The 18347-nt window shown below is 38.6% G+C and overlaps 1 protein-coding gene across 22 annotated transcripts in view; it reads left to right on the forward strand.

The window, feature by feature from the left end:
* Trpm3 (transient receptor potential cation channel subfamily M member 3) overlaps nucleotides 1–18347 on the forward strand; it is an 814506-nt gene that overhangs the window by 625182 nt on the left and 170977 nt on the right. For all 22 annotated transcript variants that reach the window (XM_026389224.2, XM_026389227.2, XM_026389223.2 and 19 more), the window contains one exon: nucleotides 903–1026. In XM_026389224.2, the coding sequence (XP_026245009.2) occupies nucleotides 903–1026 (124 nt within the window). The remainder of the gene's footprint in view (nucleotides 1–902; nucleotides 1027–18347) is intronic.

Raw genomic sequence — 18347 nt, forward strand, 5'->3', positions numbered from 1 at the left:
TTCATATTCAAACATAACTGTGTGTTGATTGACGTGATGCATCTCCCCTACTTTCATTCATTCTTCTATAGAAGAACCATCTTTGAATAAAATAGCCAATATGATACCTTTTTATGGATCAGACTTTTGTTCACTGCAACAGAGCAAAAACTTGATGTAAAGAGTGATGATCTGAATCATAAGCTGGATAGGCTACCACCTGTATGCTTTTTTTTAAAGGAAACATAAATGCTCTTTGTGCTTATTGATGCTCAAAAATTCATGATTGATATAACTTTTCTTGGCACAATTAGAGACGACTGTGCAATTTACAGGGAAGTGATATAGTCAATTCTTACCAAGATACAGATTATTAATTTGAAAGTGTTTTCTGATGACAATTTGGGGAAGAGGACATTAAACACATGCCATATGGGGGAGATAAAAGAAAAAGAGCAACAACAACAAAATGAAATCAATCTTCCTACTTTGTTAGGTTCTGAAACATTAAAAGGGATTTATTTTTAAATGTACTCTTTTTAAATTATCTCAATTGAAGTAACTATTTTGAGAATAATACAGGAAGACAATCTTATTATCTAAATTCCTCATAATGCTTTCTTGTGTTCTATAACATTTCCATTGCATTCTAGGGTCACTATGGTTAACAATAATTGTACTGGATATTTCAAAATAGCTAAAAAGAAGATTTTAAGTATTACCACAAAGAAATGCTAATTGTATGAAATGCTGGATATGCTAAATACTATGGTTTAATTATTATACAATGTATCAGGTTTTGAAAGATCACACCATGCTCCATAACTATGTATGATTATGTGTCAATTAAAAATAAATTTTCAAAAGAAATGTATATCAAAGAGGAGCTGGATTGACCTATTTGACATTGGTTTCTATTGCAGACTTATAAATGAATCTTTGAGGGACCAGCTACTGGTGACTATACAGAAGACCTTCACATACACCCGAACCCAAGCTCAACATCTGTTCATCATCCTCATGGAGTGCATGAAAAAGAAGGAATTGGTATGTAATTTCCCATGGGTGGCAGAGGCCTTCTCCATGTGATCCAAATATTTTCTTGAAGCATGCACCATCCCCCCCCCCCCCTGGTCGAGCTTACAACCCTCCTCAGGCTCACTGGTCCCACCAGTTTCCTCACCTAAATAGCAAAGACACAAGTCTTTCAGCCTTGGATTTAATGAAGCATGTGCAGCAGGGTTTCAGCATAATTTCCTTTTAGAGCTCATCTGAATGCTTCCAACTGCCTTAACCAAATGAATTGAGCAAAAATAGGTTTCCTCCTGGGAAATGCTCAAGTTGATCCTTTCTTGGGTTTGGGGTTTCACTTTGCTGGTAAGTAGCAAGTCATTCATGGTACTTTGTGGCAAATATCTTTAGTGACAGCATCCAAACTAATCTGCTAATCCATCATGGTGGAAAATGAAGAGACATACCCAAGAAATGCTAGTAATAATCTGTATGCAGTTTCTGAAATGTTGTCTAGTAGCTATTGAAACATTTCTTACATCAGAAAAATGTCTAACAAATGTGGTATAAGGAGAGACCCTCTGGTTAGGGTAAACAGAAATAACATGAGCAAATATTTAACACTTGCTATATGCCAGGTAAGTGCCAGACATCTTCTAACTCGTCCATCTTTGTCCTGATCAGAGAGGTATGATTATTGCCTTTACCTTACAGATGAGGAAACATGGACTCACTTGATTAGTAAATGAGAAGCTAGGACTCAAAAACATTGGGTTTTTTTTTTTTTTTTTTTTTTTTTTGGAAATTGTCTCATTGAGGCCAAAGTAGTGAATTGCCTATTGAGTATATTCCCATCAGTTCCCATCAGGCCTCAGTTTGCAAAGACAATTTTCAAAGGTCACTTGAGTCCACCCGGTGACAGTGGTAGCAAAACATTTTGAAGAAGAATTGATTATATTAAGCAAGAGGCATCTCTGGAAAGCATCCACACAACCTTTGTGAGAAGTCTTCTGTCAGCTTCCGGGTTTGGGAGGAAATCAAATGGGGAGAAAATGGGGCATGTCTGGTCCAAATCAGGAGAGAATGGGGCTTGTCTGATCTCGATTATCCATAGCCTGGCCACCACAGATACACACATACACACACACACACACACACAAACTGACCAAACCAGCAGTTAGGGTACATGGTCATGACTGCTCTTTTCCCATAGAGCCTCTACCATCCCTGACAGTGCCACCCATGTGCAGCATCCTCCCATCTCAAATTCAGTTCTCTCCACATCTCAGCTCACTTGCTTCCTCCCAAGAAGGAGGTGCCTAAAACTTGAGCTTTCACAAGCCACAGTATGGATTTTCTTGAGTACTGATGATTTTCCAATATTGAGGCCAAAGCTCACTGTAAAAACTTAACCAGAGTTATATATTGCAGTCCTGCAAATTTCCCAGAAAGGCAATTCTAGTAAAATTCTAGGAACCAACTGGAGGTCATAAAACCAAATGAAGCTAAATGGACTTCTCTGGGTAGCTCATGGGACTATTCTGCAAGATGCTGCCTGATAACTGTTGTGTTGCTTAATCGTGACCACTGCTACAAAGGTCAGCTGCATTGTAATCCAAGTTGTTCATTATAAGAAATGTGAAATAGTCCTCACTCCAGGCTAAGTAAATGCATCCTGATCAGGCAGTAAGTCATCTTCTATTCACATCTAGGCAGAAACTTTAGGGTTTTTAAGATTATAACTGTAATTAAAATAACTTCCATTTCTGAGGGGCTATTTATGTGCCTGGACAGGACTAGATGTTTTACAAATAAAGTGGTAGCCATTTTTTCCTTCTCTTGCAGAGACATTTAGAGGTGAGGAAATGCATTCACATCCAGGAAAAGGAGAGCTAGAACTGCCTTGTTACAGAGTTATCCACTCACCAGGCTGCATAGCACACAACACAAAACAAAGCATTACATAATGAAATTCCTCTTTCATATATTTCTCAAGTTTCCATCGATTCCCTTTACAAACTGCTTGGGCTATAATATTCTGAGCCCAATCTAATATTTGCCAAGTTCAGTTAAGGGGTTTGGTTTTAAGGCTTATGTGGTTTCTTTCTCCTGCCAGACTCCAGTGAACTTGCATAGAAAAGACCCACATTAAGAATTTAGCTTATGTCACATGGGTCTCAAGCCAGTGTGGTCTCATGGAAAATCTGCCTTGAAGGTCCTTTGAGGTGTCCAGGCAGGTGAGACCACCCTCACCTGATCACCACATGGAGATGTTGCTGTACTTTCTCCTCACTTCACAGTTTTGAAGAAATTAATTTCTCCTGTTTACTCAAAAGCTGTCAACAGATGTATCCTCCCAGAAAACTACCCTGTGGGATAATTCCATCAATTTATTTGCATACAAAAAGAAAAACTGTCCACAACAGCATATTAATCTGAGAACATATTTAAGAATTCAGACTTTAATAATCATCCCCCACCGCCCTTCTTCCTCAAGAGTCATCTGGCCATAAAGAACAGCAAACACAGGAAGAGAGTACCCAAGTGGCCATCCCCTCCTTGAGGCTGATTCTATATATAGAAACCTCCTCCTTCCAGAGGCTGGTGCCAGCTTCTCCTCCTGTTGCTGCCTCCCAGGGCTCCTGCCTACCCTCTGAGCTGCTGCAGAACTCTTCCCCTATCATCATTGCCAACCTACCAGCCCCCTATGGAGGGAACCTTTGGATACCCTACAGTGGAGAAGGACCCACTGGACTCAGCATTGCAAGCCCCAAAATACATATAGCCCTCAAAAAGTCACAGTGACAGGCAGCAGTGGCCCAGCTGCTACTTCACCACCTCCATTTCCAAGCCAATAATTTCTAATGACTCTCCTCCCCTAGACCTCCCAGGATATGGTGCTATTCACCTTTCCATCACCTCCCAGTCAAATCTAGGACTTGCATCTGTACTCAAAGCTGATGCTGTTCCAAAATCCAATGCTTTGAAACCCACTTCTCCCTCCAAACACAACTTCCCTACTTGTCCCTGCCCCCATACTGCTGCTTCCTTGATATTGATCCTGACCTTGAATGCCAAGCTTCCCCGTAATTCATTATCCTAAGATCAAATTCCCAAGTAATCCATGTGGAAGTACCTAGATTGCACCTTTCATTTATTTCCCTGTGCCTTGAGAGTACATGCTATGTATTTCTACCCTAGCTTCTCACACCTGTGTGGCCCTCTGCTCTGTCCCAGTGCTTCTCTGAACCACCCACAAAGCTGAGCCATTTGGTTCTCATCCTCCTAGGCCTTCAATAACATAGAGCAATCCTTGTGTTTGTCTTTAATTCATAACCACTTTCTTTCCCAACAGTTGTTCCAAGTCTTTTATGTTGCAGTTTTAAACCACACCCACATTTTTAATATATTTTAAATGCTCGCCCTGTGCTGGTTAGCTTTTCCTGTTTAAGACTTTTCTATTCACTATATTTGTAGTTTGATAAATTTCCATTTAAGTTGAGAAATCATTTATCAGCCTTTTGTGTTTTGAACTTTTTGCCTCTTAATAAACTCTTATCCCAATGACAAAAAGATGCCCGATAGTTTCTTCTAAACCATGTATCTAGTTTCATCTTTCACATGTAATGCACAACCAATCTAGAATTGGCTTTCTGTATATAATACAAAGTAAGGACGACTAATTCACCCTGCATTTCTCACTCATTGGTCCAACCTTACGTCACATAATGACTGCTCTGTCATCATCCAGTTTCCATGCCTACCTGAGTCTTTCGGACTTTCCTAATCAGCATAGCTCTATAATGAGCCCTGATGTATGGTAGGGAAAGTCACCCTGCCAGTTGTTTTTCTCTAGGATTGCCAGCTATTTTAGCCCCCACTCATAAATTTTAAAGTCCGTTTGTCAGATTGCTTGTGTTCCACCCCCCAGTACAGAAACCAAAAATTTATTAATTTATGCCCTTAATATTCAACAGAAGGCTTATCCTTTAAAGAAAGCGAGGGCTGTACATTGAAGCTTCCCCCACACCCTTCCCCTCCATATTCATATGATGGGATTTTGACTGATACTTTATTTATTCAATCTGGTATCAAAAGAACTAGTATCCTTTTTCTAAGATCATTCTTAAAACTTGGGCTACATATCCCATCACTGAACACTTCCTCTGTGATCTTTCCATAAAGATCTGTGGTTTGGAGCAGTAGCCCTCTTCACTCTTCCCTCTGCGTTGAGTTCCACCTTCATCTTCCACCTCCCTACAGATCCAGGGACACTGAGCTCCTCTGTTGGCCCTTCAGCTTCCTTTTCCCCCCTTTTCCTTGCCCTTTCTCGCTGCTTTCACCCATAAATGTTGACACTACCTGAAGCTTTGTTCTCAATCTCTTTTTTATCATTTTTTTAAAGAGATTTTAAAGTTTTCCACAGTAGGAGACTTCTCCTTGAAATTCTGTCCAGTTTTTTCTTTTATATATTTTGAGATTGCTATGAAGTTCATAAACTTTTAAAACTAGCCCTATTCCAGTGAGTTATATTTCTATCATTATTCAACAACCTTATTTATTCCCAACAATTGCTTTTCGGTTCATCTGATGTTAATACATTTATATCGGCTTCTTTTTCAGACTTTACTGAAAAAGCAAATTTCCATTATCTTTTTTATTTCCAACTTTGTTATGTGGGTTTCTTGAAAATGATATATAGCCTTTTCTAAAAACATATTAGAAGCTCTAATATTGAATGATAAATTTAGATTATTTCCATGTTTTCTGCACTATTTACTCTGAATAACTTTTATGTTTTATTCATTAAGATACACTCCCCTACTGAGTCTCATTTAAGGATTTCACTCTAGTATCCTTTTTGTTCTTGGCTTTGACAATGTCCTCTTTGGAAATTACTCACAAACCTATCTCTGGCTCTAACCTTTTTCTCACTGTCTCCACAATGATAATTGCAACTTACAGGTGGACATTTCTTTGTCACTTCAAGTTTAACAGGTCCAGGAACAAAAATCAATCTCTCTAATACCATCAAATACCTCCCAACCCTATGCCTGCACAATACTCCCTCTTCTAAGTCTTGTTTACTTTCCTCAGTCTTGGCTTTTTGCTTCTCCTTACCACATTGCCACCCAGACAATAATTGCCAAGTCATCCTGATTTTATGTTGGCTGTGTGTCTCACATTTGCCTCCTCTCCCTTGATTCCAGTAACCACCATTATTTTCTTCAACAGGACCACTTAAGGTCGGAGGGCTTCCTACCTGATCTCTTCATCTCCAGCCTTTTTCACATACTGCTCCAGGCGTTATCTTTTGGGACTCAGTTCTGATTTTTGCCCCTGCATCGCTGAGATAGCTTCAAGGACTTCCTATTGATATTGACTAGTGTCCAAATCATTTAATGTAACTTTGGGGCCCCTCAGTCTGAATGAAGCCTGGAATTTCATTCCTCCATGGTTCATTACTTCCCTTTCCCGTCCTGTTCCCCAAATAATTCAGGCTTTCCAAATTCCCATAGTATCCTTAACCCAAAAAGTAATTCTGTTCTGTTGCCACTTCCACTTGCTCAAATGACATGGAGCTGCCAGCATCCAATAGTAATATCTCATCCTTGTCTACTGTGATTTTCAATAGAACAGTTCATGGTGTCATTCTAACTGGTTGCCTGGTAGTCTGGGTCTAAGCTGCCATGCATCACTGATCACACAGGGTCCCTACACAATTTATTGTATGTGTAACTCTGCTAGGATTAGTGGTTATAACAACCTGTATTAAATTGTAATTGTCTTAAATGAGATACCTGGCAGTGGCTGGCAAAAAAAAAAAAAAAGAAATCTCAATAATTATCTGCTGAATCTACATCTACAGCAAATGAACTTTATCCATTATATGTTTCTTATACACAAAATAATTCATATCCATATTTTCCCCCATATAGGTAAAATATGAGACCACATTTAACTGTGTTGAAAAATAATATATTGGATACAACCAATAGTTTTTACTCATTTCTTGACTTCTCCAAGATGACATTAGAAAATGGTGGGGTGGGGGCGGGAGGCAGGAACCTGAACTGTATTCTTCTTACCTTAGAATCTAGACACTTTGCAGTTTTTTTTTTATTTTGTTACTTGTTTTTGGCAAATTTCTTCAAGAATCATAATAACTTTTTTATTATTTCTTAACCCTATCTTGTCCTTTCTAAAATAAGGTACTTATCCAAATGACTTGGTTTAGTTTTATGTTATGTATTGAGAATTTATTGTAGCCCTCATAGTCTGAATTTAAAAGGCGGGGGAGAATAGTTTTCTAATCATAATTTGTAATAAAATTAAAATCTTATTCTCCTGATCACTTCTTGGGGACTTTTTAAATGTATTTCATAGTCTTCATGGTATGGTAAAAGGGCTTTCTACTTTTTCACTCTATGTAATGGCACATGCCCATAATCCCAGCAGCTTGGGAGGCTGAGGTAGGAAGATTCTAAGTTCAACACCAGCCTCAGTAACTTAATGAGACCCTAAGCAACTTACTGAGACCCTGTCTCAAAATAAAAAATAAAAGGATTGGAGATGTGGCTCAGTGGTTGAGCACCCCTGGGTTCAATCCCCGGTTAAAAACAAAACAAAATTTACTTAATTATAGTTGTTCTCATTTGCAATGTTTAATCTAAATGAAGAAGCCAACATTTGAAGAAGAGTATTAAGTGCACTTACTTAGTTCAACAGCTCAGGATGCACAGGAAAGAAAAAGTGATTTTTCCTTAAATCCCATAAGTACAGAGGCTTCCAACAACACTGTTTTAGTCCAGGCTGCAAATATCATGAGCTAAGTAGCTGAGAAATTAAAAACAACTTATTGCTCAAAGTTCTGGAGAACAGAAGTCCCAGACCAAGTTGCCAGCAGATCTGGCATCTAGTGAAGACTTCCTCAGAGGTGGTGACTTCTTGCTGCATCTTCACATGGCAGAAGGGATGAGTCAACTCCTTCGGGTCTCTTTTATAAGGACACTAGTCCTGTTCAGGAAGATGAAGCCTCTATGACCTAATCACTCCCCAGATGCCTCTAATTACCATTACCCCAGAGATCAAGATTCAGCATGTAAATGAATAATGGAGACACCAATGTTCAGATCATGGCAATCACATGGACATCTACTAGTAGACATGAGAGGGAGGTAGTTTGAGAGGAGAGTTAAGGGGACTTGGTGTCTGCCTTTACTTAGAACATAATGCAGACCCAATGTGAGAAGCTCAACTTCATGGGCTAGGTCACTGCTCTGCCGTAACAGCTGACGATATCATTGTCATCATATTCTCTTGGGTAGAGCATCTTAAGGTAGAAAAGCCAAGGATGTACAAAATGTGCTAATGGCATAAGTGGAAGCAAAGACATTAGATTATCACTTTTGCATCCTTTTTAGTAACTTCTGTAGCATTTGACAGTGGCAACCTCCTCTTCCCTCTAAACTTACTTTCCTATGGGTTCCATTTAGAATCTCAATTTTCTGTTTCCTTGTCATTTCTTACAATTCACTTTCCCTTTCCACTGTTAGTTCCTCTTATTTCTCCCCCATTCTATAAACAGATGTTTAAGTATTCATTCTTGGCTCTTTTCCCTTCATTCACTGTTATGACTTCTGCTACCATTTTCATTTAAACAATTCCCCAAAGCACAAATAGCTAGCCTCGTCTTCCTCTAAGCCTCTACATTTCCAACTTCCACGCTCACTCATATACCCTCATCCTTCTTTGCCCAGACTATTGCTATTTTAAACTAGCCTGATTTCCCTTAGTCAAATATCTACCTGACAACCCTTTTACACAACAGGGGTTGGCAAAATAGTAAAATTTTACATGCCAGATAAGCTCTCCATAACATATTCTTCTTTGCTCATTTGTTTTTAAACACTCTTTAAAAATGTAAAAGTTATTTTGAACTTATTGGTGATATAAAAGCAGACCGTGAACAGAACTTGATCTGCAAGTACAGATTTGCTTGCATCTTAACATTATAACACTAGATACTTCTCACTGAAGTACAGAGTCAATCACATAATTCATCTAAATATAAAGTGTAAAGTTTTGCCTACAAGTCCATTTTTAATTCCATTTCTTTTTTTATTTGTAAAGTATTTATTAAATCTTAAATTTATAGATAAACCTATTGTTTTTTCTTCAGTGTATAAAAAGTACATATTTAAGTGTTTCATAAAAGAACTGGTAATCTCTCTGTTTCCCTTATATAAGTCTTCCTCTAGTGGACAGTATGTACTGAATAAAGAAGCTTTATTTCTGAAGATTTGGGAATTACTTTCCAGAGTATTCAGTACATACTATCTATTCCTTCTTTAAGGACTCTTCATAATTAAAAAAAAAAATGCTTGGAGATCACTTTGATTAATTTCCTACTTTCCTGAATGTGTTCAAGCTTAGAGCATTTTCTTTAGCCATATTCAATTATCAAACTACCATGTCCTACTAATATCCAATATACATATGGATATGTGTATGTGTGTATATTTATGTGTGTGTGTATATATATGTATTATATATACACACACGCACGTGCACACAAACCTGGGATAACCTTCACTCCTATTTGTAATGCTTATGCCTTATCATTTTTTATATACATCTAAAACTTCCCACGTAAGCTTGAGAGCCAAATCTGTGTCTGGTTCATTTGTGGTTTTCCTTGTACTCACTCATGCCTAATTGTGCTTAGCACCATAGCATATACAACGCAGACACTCAATAAATCTTCATTTAATGGATGAGTGGGTGTATGAATAAATTCAGATGAATATACATTAGTGAGGATGATACATATTCAATATCCATAAATTTCATTAAGATCTCTACTAATGGTAGCATATCTCCTTAGGGAGTTATAGATTCGGTTTATGAACCTAGATTTGATTCAGGCCCATCTGCTTAAGTTGTTGGACCTCTGAGAGGGAACTTAATCTGATAGTTGTGAGGAACAACTCTAAAAGCAGACAAACCTAGATTCCAAATCTGGCTTCACTTGAGTGACTCAACCAGCAGTAGTCCCAGAATCCTCAGCTTTAAAAGAGTGATAGTAATAGCCCTGTTTTCTAGGATCTGCCATACTTAGGGATTTCTCCTTTTTGGTCCAGACTATGCTTGGATTTTTTTTTAACCAACAAGACATACACCAATACACAAAATGTTAAAACTGGTCTGAGACTTCCCATATACCCTACTGAATGCAAGGCTAAGAAGTAACTAGATATTATAAATTCCTATTCTCTACATAAGGGTCCTAAGCTTCAAGCTGATGAACCTCCTTTAGACCTGGACAAGGCAGAGGCCTGTTGTCTGTGTCTTTACAAAGGAGCCTCTGGCAGCCCAACTCCACTACTTTCCAAGGCAGGTAGATTTATTATTTTCATAAGGACAGATCAGAAGCCTCTCCTGACATCGAAGCACAACTCACATTTAGGGAAAATGTATCTGTTCTTTCTTTTTTATTATTGGTTATTCAAAACATTACAAAGATTGCAGAATCACATCGGTTACACATCCACATTTTTACATAATGCCATAATAGTAACTGTTGTATTCTGCTACCTTTCCTATCCTCTACTATCCCCACTCCCCTCCCCTCCCATCTTCTCTCTCTACCCCATCTACTGTAATTCATTTCTCTCCTTATTTTTTCCCATTCCCCTCACAACCTCTTATATGTAATTTTGTATAACAATGAGGGTCTCCTTCCATTTCCATGCAATTTCCCTTTTCTCTCCCTTTCCCTCCCACCTCATGACTCTGTTTAATGTTAATCTTTTCCTCCTGCTCTTCCTCCCTGCTCTGTTCTTAGTTGCTCTCATTATATCAAAGAAGACATTTGGCATTTGTTTTTTAGGGATTGGCTAGCTTCACTTAGCATAATCTGCTCTAATGCCATCCATTTCCCTGCAAATTCCATGATTTTGTCATTTCTTAGTGCTGCGTAGTACTCCATTGTGTATAAATGCCACATTTTTTTTATCCATTCATCTATTGAGGGCCATCGGGGTTGGTTCCACAGTCTAGCTATTGTGAATTGTGCTGCTATGAACATCGATGTGGCAGTATCCCTGTAGTACACTCTTTTAAGATCTTCAGGGAATAGTCCGAGAAGGGCAATAGCTGGGTCAAATGGTGGTTCCATTCCCAACTTTCCCAGGAATCTCCATACTGCTTTCCATATTGGCCGCCATGCATTACTTCTAGATAAAGAAGTTTTTTCTTCTTTTGCAGATAGGCATCCTGGGTCTGAGAAAGAACCACAAACTCAAAGATGTGATTCAGGAGGCCGAGGCAGGAAGACTGTAAATTCAAACCTAGCCTCAGGAACTTAGTGAGGCCCTAAGCAACTCAGTGAGACCCTACCTTTTATAAAATATTAAAAAGGGCTGGGGATGTGGCTCAGTAGTTAAGCATCTCTGGGTTCAATTCCTGGGAGTGAGGTGGGGGAGAGGGGAGAGAGAGAGAGAAAAGATAGATTGATATAGGCTTGTCAGTCTCTTCCTATCACAAGCAGAGGGTAGTTAGTGTTACCTGGCAGGCTGAGTCTCAGCACCACTTGGGACATATTCCTGAGACTTGTCAATACCCCTTCACTCACGATTGTTTGGAGAGTTAAGAGTTTTGACTTGTGTGAAGAATGTTAACCATGTGTGGAAGCACTCAGTAGTTGTTTAGTTATCTACAGTTATTCTACCAGTAACTACAGGCACCAATCAGATGTCTTTTTCCCTGGCATTCCCTGCAGTCCTAGTTAAAATTGCCAATGGGTCATCCGTCGATACCCATGACGTGTCATTCTATCTTCAGGTTCCATCTCCCCTCCCTCCTCAACTTAATGGGCAAGAGTACAGTCAAGATGAGACGTGGAACCTCTTGGATGATAAACGAGGAACAAGTCCAGACCACTTTCTTTAGAAAATAACTAAATGTTAAAAGCTAAATATTAGAGATCCAACCATGGTTCACTATAGTGTTGATGCAACTGACAAAAAAATTCAAATACCTCTATTGCACACGGCATTTTAAAATAACCAGAATTTTTATTTACAGCTTTCCACCACTTCATATTTCTGTAAATTCGTGTAGTTTCTAAAACACATTTCAGAAATGTATCCATACAAATATAGCTTGAAGACGTACCATTGTTATTTGGCAATGTTTCCTCTATAACAATATATCGATAAGTCTAATTCATTTAGCAGATCTCTTTCAGACTCTCCAGGGGCCCTCTGGAATATCCTCAAATTAATCAAAAGACCATCTAGAACTTAATTTTGGGAAGTTTGTCAAAACAAAGGTATAAAGCTCTTGATCAAGATAGAATCAAAGGTCACTGTAAAATAATCACCATTCATTTAACCAAAGTAACAAACACAATAGCAATCAGATTCCAAAGGCAAATATGAAACAAATCACAAAGCCATGGGAAAAGTCCCCGCTCTTTGACAGACAGGACTCAGTGGTCAAAAGACCTACTAAAGCTCCATTTCCTACTAATTACCTAACACACACACACACACACACACACACACACACACACACAAAATGGATTCTAATTTTGCACATAATTTTGCTCAATTCTTAGAAAAACTTACAATTCCATTCTAATTTTAGCCAGCTTGGTCACATATAAAATTCCTTTTACCAGAGTCATCTTTTATACCTTCTATAACCTTTTTAACCCTTCAGTTTCAACATTACTTCATTCTGAAATGACCTCTGAACAACCAAACTAGGAAAAAATTACTCTTCCTCAACTACAAAATAAAATGCCTTCTGTACCTTACAGCTTCACTTACCAAGAGACACCTTCCCTTCTTCACAAAAGAAGTTATTTCTAGTTTTAATTGCCATATACTAGAAGGTTGTTGTTTTTAAGTCCTAGCAAATTTCTGGTGAAAACCTAGGAAGCAAACAATCGTGAACAGACCTATACCAGCATTTTGTAGAAGAACACCATTTAAGCTATTCATTATCAGACATTCATCTGAGACCAGCTGCTTGTCCAGTACTGGATAAATGGCAACAAAAATGGCTGACAACCATTCACCTATTACAGATACTAACAGGGATAGAATGAATGGAAAGTCCCATTTCTTCTTAGCACTTACAACCATCACAAATTTTCTGTGTTTCCTTAATCTGTGGTACACATGTCTTCTTTCTCTTATGACACTCCATGAAGGAAGAAACAACATCTACCTTGGTTATCATTATACCCATGGCCCTTGTAGAATGTTATGCATATAGGAGATAATCAGATCTCTCTAAATGAATGTATTTTTAACGTTTTAAAATTATTCAAGACACATTCCACATTCTCAATGAAAGCAGTGAATAGCTGTCTTCTCTTCAGAATAATTCCTAGTAGCCTTCCCCATATAAAGGTAACTGGGAAGCTCCCCCTGGTCAGAGTCATAAATCCTATCTTCAGACTCTCTTCCTCCAACACAGAACAGAAACCAAATGGCTGAGTAGCAAATTCCAGTATTTTAATTTAAAAACTCAGGTATTTCGTAAGTCTTTACCACTTGGTTTGCCACAACGTGACTCCAACACTTTAAGCCACCGATAGATTCTTGACACTCCAAGTTCATCCAAACTTCCATCTCGTTTATATTCAACCACTTTATTCATTCTTAACTATGCTTGAGTTTTTCATTAAACAAAGCCAGCCATTGAAGATGTTCAGGAAATGCCACCCCAAAGCACATTGCTCTGGTATACCGATTTGAAAAACAGAAAAATGTGAGGTTTTACAAATTCCCCTCCATTTACTCAGAGTCCTCAAAGGAACTCAACTCTTATCAATCTGGGAAAATTAACTCCTATCAAGAAGTTAGGAAGGATACTTTCACCACATCCAGAGAGTCCCATACTGCAACTCATTTTCTGTTTTCTAAGGGCTCACGCATCTTTTCCCAAAACCGTATACCGAAAGAGTTTTTCCTCATCCCATGACCATTTCTCTCATTTCAGCAAGGGGGTTGGTCAAAGGACTGTTGTCCTTTTCTTGATGGACCTATTTACTGTCCTGAAAAAGTTGTTTTCTAGGTTTCTGATTATGAGAAAATTTGGGACCTAAATACCATTGCCCATCAAGACAAAGAAAAGCAAAAAGAAGGAAACCTAGTAAGACAAGAGTCAAAGGTGAGGCCTGGTGGATAAACCCAAGTCCTTTTGCTTCTCTGTGAGCACTTCTAGTGATTTCACTCTTCCTCTTTTACAGAGCACAGAAGACAGCCCCTAAGTGGAGACTTCCTCCACTGGACCCGAATTTCCCTCACTAAAGATAGATCTCAGAAGAACAAAAATAGGCAGTTTCCCAGCCCAGTCTGTTCTCTCTTAACTGCTGAGGTCAGGGCAGACAAATCATCTTCCAAACTGAGATACTTGCATTATAGTTCTAGGTAAAAGATTTTAACCAAGGCATAAAGATGGTTAAAGAAGCAGACCCCATTAATCTCAAAGCTGAACTGAAATAAACAATTTTTCCTGTATACAATTTTTTAAAATGCATCCCATTATTTCTTCGCAGTTTTTGATCCCCATTCCCCAAACCATCCAAAATTTCAACTTCCTCATTTTGGTCACTGAATTCCAACTCTTTCTGGTAAAGTTCATCCGTTTCTCTAAAAAGCAAGTACAACTTCTTGCAATTCTTATTCAGGAAATTGTCTGGAGTTCCAAACGCTGGGCCCAGTCCAGTTTGCCTGACCTAAGCAGCCACTAAAAAACCCTAAAAGGTCATCATCGTCCTCTCCTAGAACAAACTGACCCTTGGTACCCATACCGAATGTGCTTGTTCAAAGCGTAAAGTAACCTGAATGGAGTTCCAAAAGGTGGAGTTCTAGATTCTCTGAATCCAGAACCATCCATATCTTCCTATCTTTCAATAAATAGCCTTACCTGCTTCTACTGAACAGTTGATTTTTGTCTAACCCAGACATCTGTGGCCTCTGATACAGGAGCCAGTCCTGTTTCTATTTCTACTTTCAAACTCTCTCCTGATTTCAATTTCTATGCATGTATGAGTTTGTCAGGATGAACCCAACTACTATGGATAACCATAAAGCTCTAATAAAAAAATAAAAACAAAAGTTTGCTCAAGAAAGCTCAGAGACCTCAGAGCACAAATCCATGAAGCTTCAAAATTTGAGAGAACTTACAATCCCCAGATACTGCAAGAAAACAGCACAAAGCAGGCTCAGGGAATTCCCATACCTGGATACTTGATGCTGTGGGTCAGGTGGTAGGCGCAGAAGCTCTGCTTAGGGTCTTGCTAAAAACACCAAGTGTGTTAAAAGGAAAAATTTCTTAGGTCACTTAAGTTTAGTAGTGTTTGTATAAAGAAAAATAAAATTGACAACAACCTCACAAATAGAGGAACTCACACAACCACAGAAGGTTCTAAAAACCCCTGCTGACAATGTGATTAGGCGGCATCACTTATAGGATAACAGAAGGGAGAGAAAACAACTTAATTGGCTACAGCTTGGCTAATCAACCAGTCAATTGGGTACAGCTTAACTAGTTATTGGTTCTAACTTATTTAGTTGACCAATTACAGGGCTCTTACAACCAGCCAAAGCTCAGTTACTGTGATTAAACTCCATATTGGTTTGGTTTGTTGGGCTTAGTGCAGGTTCTCAGTTCAAATTCATGGCCTCCTACAAATTTTATTTAACACCTATTGCCAAACAAGCTCAATAGGCCTCTTGTGGTCATGAGAGAAAGAAACTTCTTATAGCCGAGAAAAAGTTTTTTTTATAGAGTTGTGGATCAAGTTTAGAAAGTAGTGCTCTCCAACACAATGTTTGAGAAGAAATAGAAATGTACCTAAGCTACTTTTAAATTTTATCTCTATGTCATCTTAATTATGTAATTTAAGTCCAAGCATTTTAAATGAGATAGACATATTTTGAGGCCACTAACTAAGTTGGGGTTTCAGTATCAGAGCAGCTGGCAAGCCTGTCCTGAAAGGGCAGTGAAGGGGAGCACATGTGGGGATTTACAGAGAGCCTGTCATGGGACATTTCTTTCACCTGGCCTAGTTGCCCAACCCTTGAACAGGGATCCTTCACACAAGAAATCTGTATATACTGGTCGACACTCTTGTGGCTCTTGTCCGACCACATCCAGGCTATGCCTGCCAGCCCATCACTCTGGTGCTAGGACCCTCATCTTGTGTCTCTCCCACACCCCAGAATCCCAGGGAAAAACCTAGCCTGGAGTAAGCCCTAGTTCTTCTAAAAGAAGACACAAATTCAATACACCATCACAATAGGAAACAAGCACAAAGATTTTTACTTACAGATCTCTGCAAGGAAGGCATAATGAGGCTGAAGCTTGGTCCTCCATCTGGAGATCTCACCAGGCATGAAGAGTCAAGCAGAGAAAGAGCGAGCTGGTGCACCACAATAAGCAGTGTATATATAAGGAAAAAGGGTGTGGGTCACTTTAAATTCACGGGTAAATGCCTGAATGCCTTTAACTGATAATGTTCCGGTGTCCTACAGATAGGACACCTACAAAGACATAAACTGAGCAATAAAATTACAGTAGGGGTATATTTATGCTCAACTTAGCTTTATACTTTGTTGCTCGATTTACCTCTTTATAGGTGTCCTGTTTGTAAGAGGCAGGGACTTGGTGGGTTCTAAAGGAAGCAGGGAGAGCAGCCTCTACATTCCCATCTCTGGCCACTGGCTTGAGCCATATGGCTGAGGTGTCCACCTGGAGACTGTGTCAAGGGTGGCTGAGCCCTGCTTCCAGTATGAGAAAGTTAAAGTCGTATTCAAAAAGATGCCAAGGCAACAAACCCTATAAACATTCCCTGCATGAGGGTACCAGGAGAAGCATATTCTATAACACACAATGTCTTCCAACATATGGTGAGTTACTAATAAAGTTTTGAAGGTTCTGAAGCTTTCAGATGATTACAATATCACTATTCTAGAAATGACAATACAGCCTAAGAGCCCTTTCCCAGCTTCGCATCCCAAATCTACCATTTAATATGACACTGGGCAAGCTATTTAAAATTCAGATGCCTGCCTTTTGTCCTTCAGAAAAGTGAGATGATAATATCTTAATCATGGAATTAATTATAAGGACTAAGTGAATTAATATACAAAGATAACATAATAAACACTCAATAAATATTTTCTTGTTACTGATGATGATGGTGATGATGATGTTATAGCACTTTACGTTTAACAAAGATCATTTCCACGTTATCTCAGTTAACACTAAATCAACCTTGGGGCATCAATTCCACTTCACCAAGGGAAACCAAAGACGTTAAGTAACAGGTCTAAGTTTATTTAGATAGTGATGAACTTGGTCTTGAATCAAGAGCACCTTTTTGCAAATTCTGGGCTCTTTCCATCATATTCTAGTTGACTCTATATTCTAAATGAATATGAACTAGCTTAAGTCACTTTAAAAAATAAGTTCTCTCCATTCCTGAATAGTCTGAACATATATTATTAGATTTTGAGATTCCTGGAAAGAGAAGACTCCCATGTTGACCAGTATTCTTGGAACACTCTCTGCCCACATCTAAGTGGCCCTGTATTCCTATGAGCAAAATGTAAGCACAGTGTCTTGATCACTCTGTGTTCTCAAAACATTCACTGAAATAAAAAGGGATTTGAAGAAAATATCACTCACACAATTCCTCGCCAAGACAGCAACGATAACACCTCTCATCTTATGTTGGTGTAAAATGAATAACACTGCCTTGTACAAAGTTCTGTCGCACTCCCTTTGTCATTTGAGCTGAACAACAATAGGACAAGAGTTCATGTCAATTTTCTCAGCCACCCAGAGCAGTGAGACAGATTGGGGAAGGCTACAGAAGTAAATGCCCATCTGACTTCCCACCTTGCTATCCAGTCCTCGGATTTTCTTTTATAACCAATGAACATGCCTCTGACCTTTTTCAGTCATATTTATCAACAAAATTAGGATGCCAGGCAGGATGATGCACACCTATAATCCCAGCGGCTCAGAGAGCTGAAGCCAAAGGATCACAAGTTCAAAGCCAGCCTCAGCAACTTAGCGAGACCCTAAGCCACTTAGTGAGACCCTGTCTCAAAAAAAAAAAAAAAAAAAAACTGAAAAAAGGAGTTGGGGATGTAGTTCAGTGATTAAGCACCCTGGGTTTAATTCCTGGTATTAAAAAAAAAAAAGCAGATTATAGACAACGGCAAACATAATAAGTACTCTCTTTTATTAGGTGGGAAAAAATTAAATAGAAATGGTACAATAAATAAGATGTAAATAATACATATTTAAAAATAAGCACATTATTA

The sequence above is a fragment of the Urocitellus parryii genome, chromosome 4 (genome assembly GCF_045843805.1).
Source record: "Urocitellus parryii isolate mUroPar1 chromosome 4, mUroPar1.hap1, whole genome shotgun sequence".
NCBI classification, from domain to species: Eukaryota; Metazoa; Chordata; class Mammalia; order Rodentia; family Sciuridae; genus Urocitellus; species Urocitellus parryii.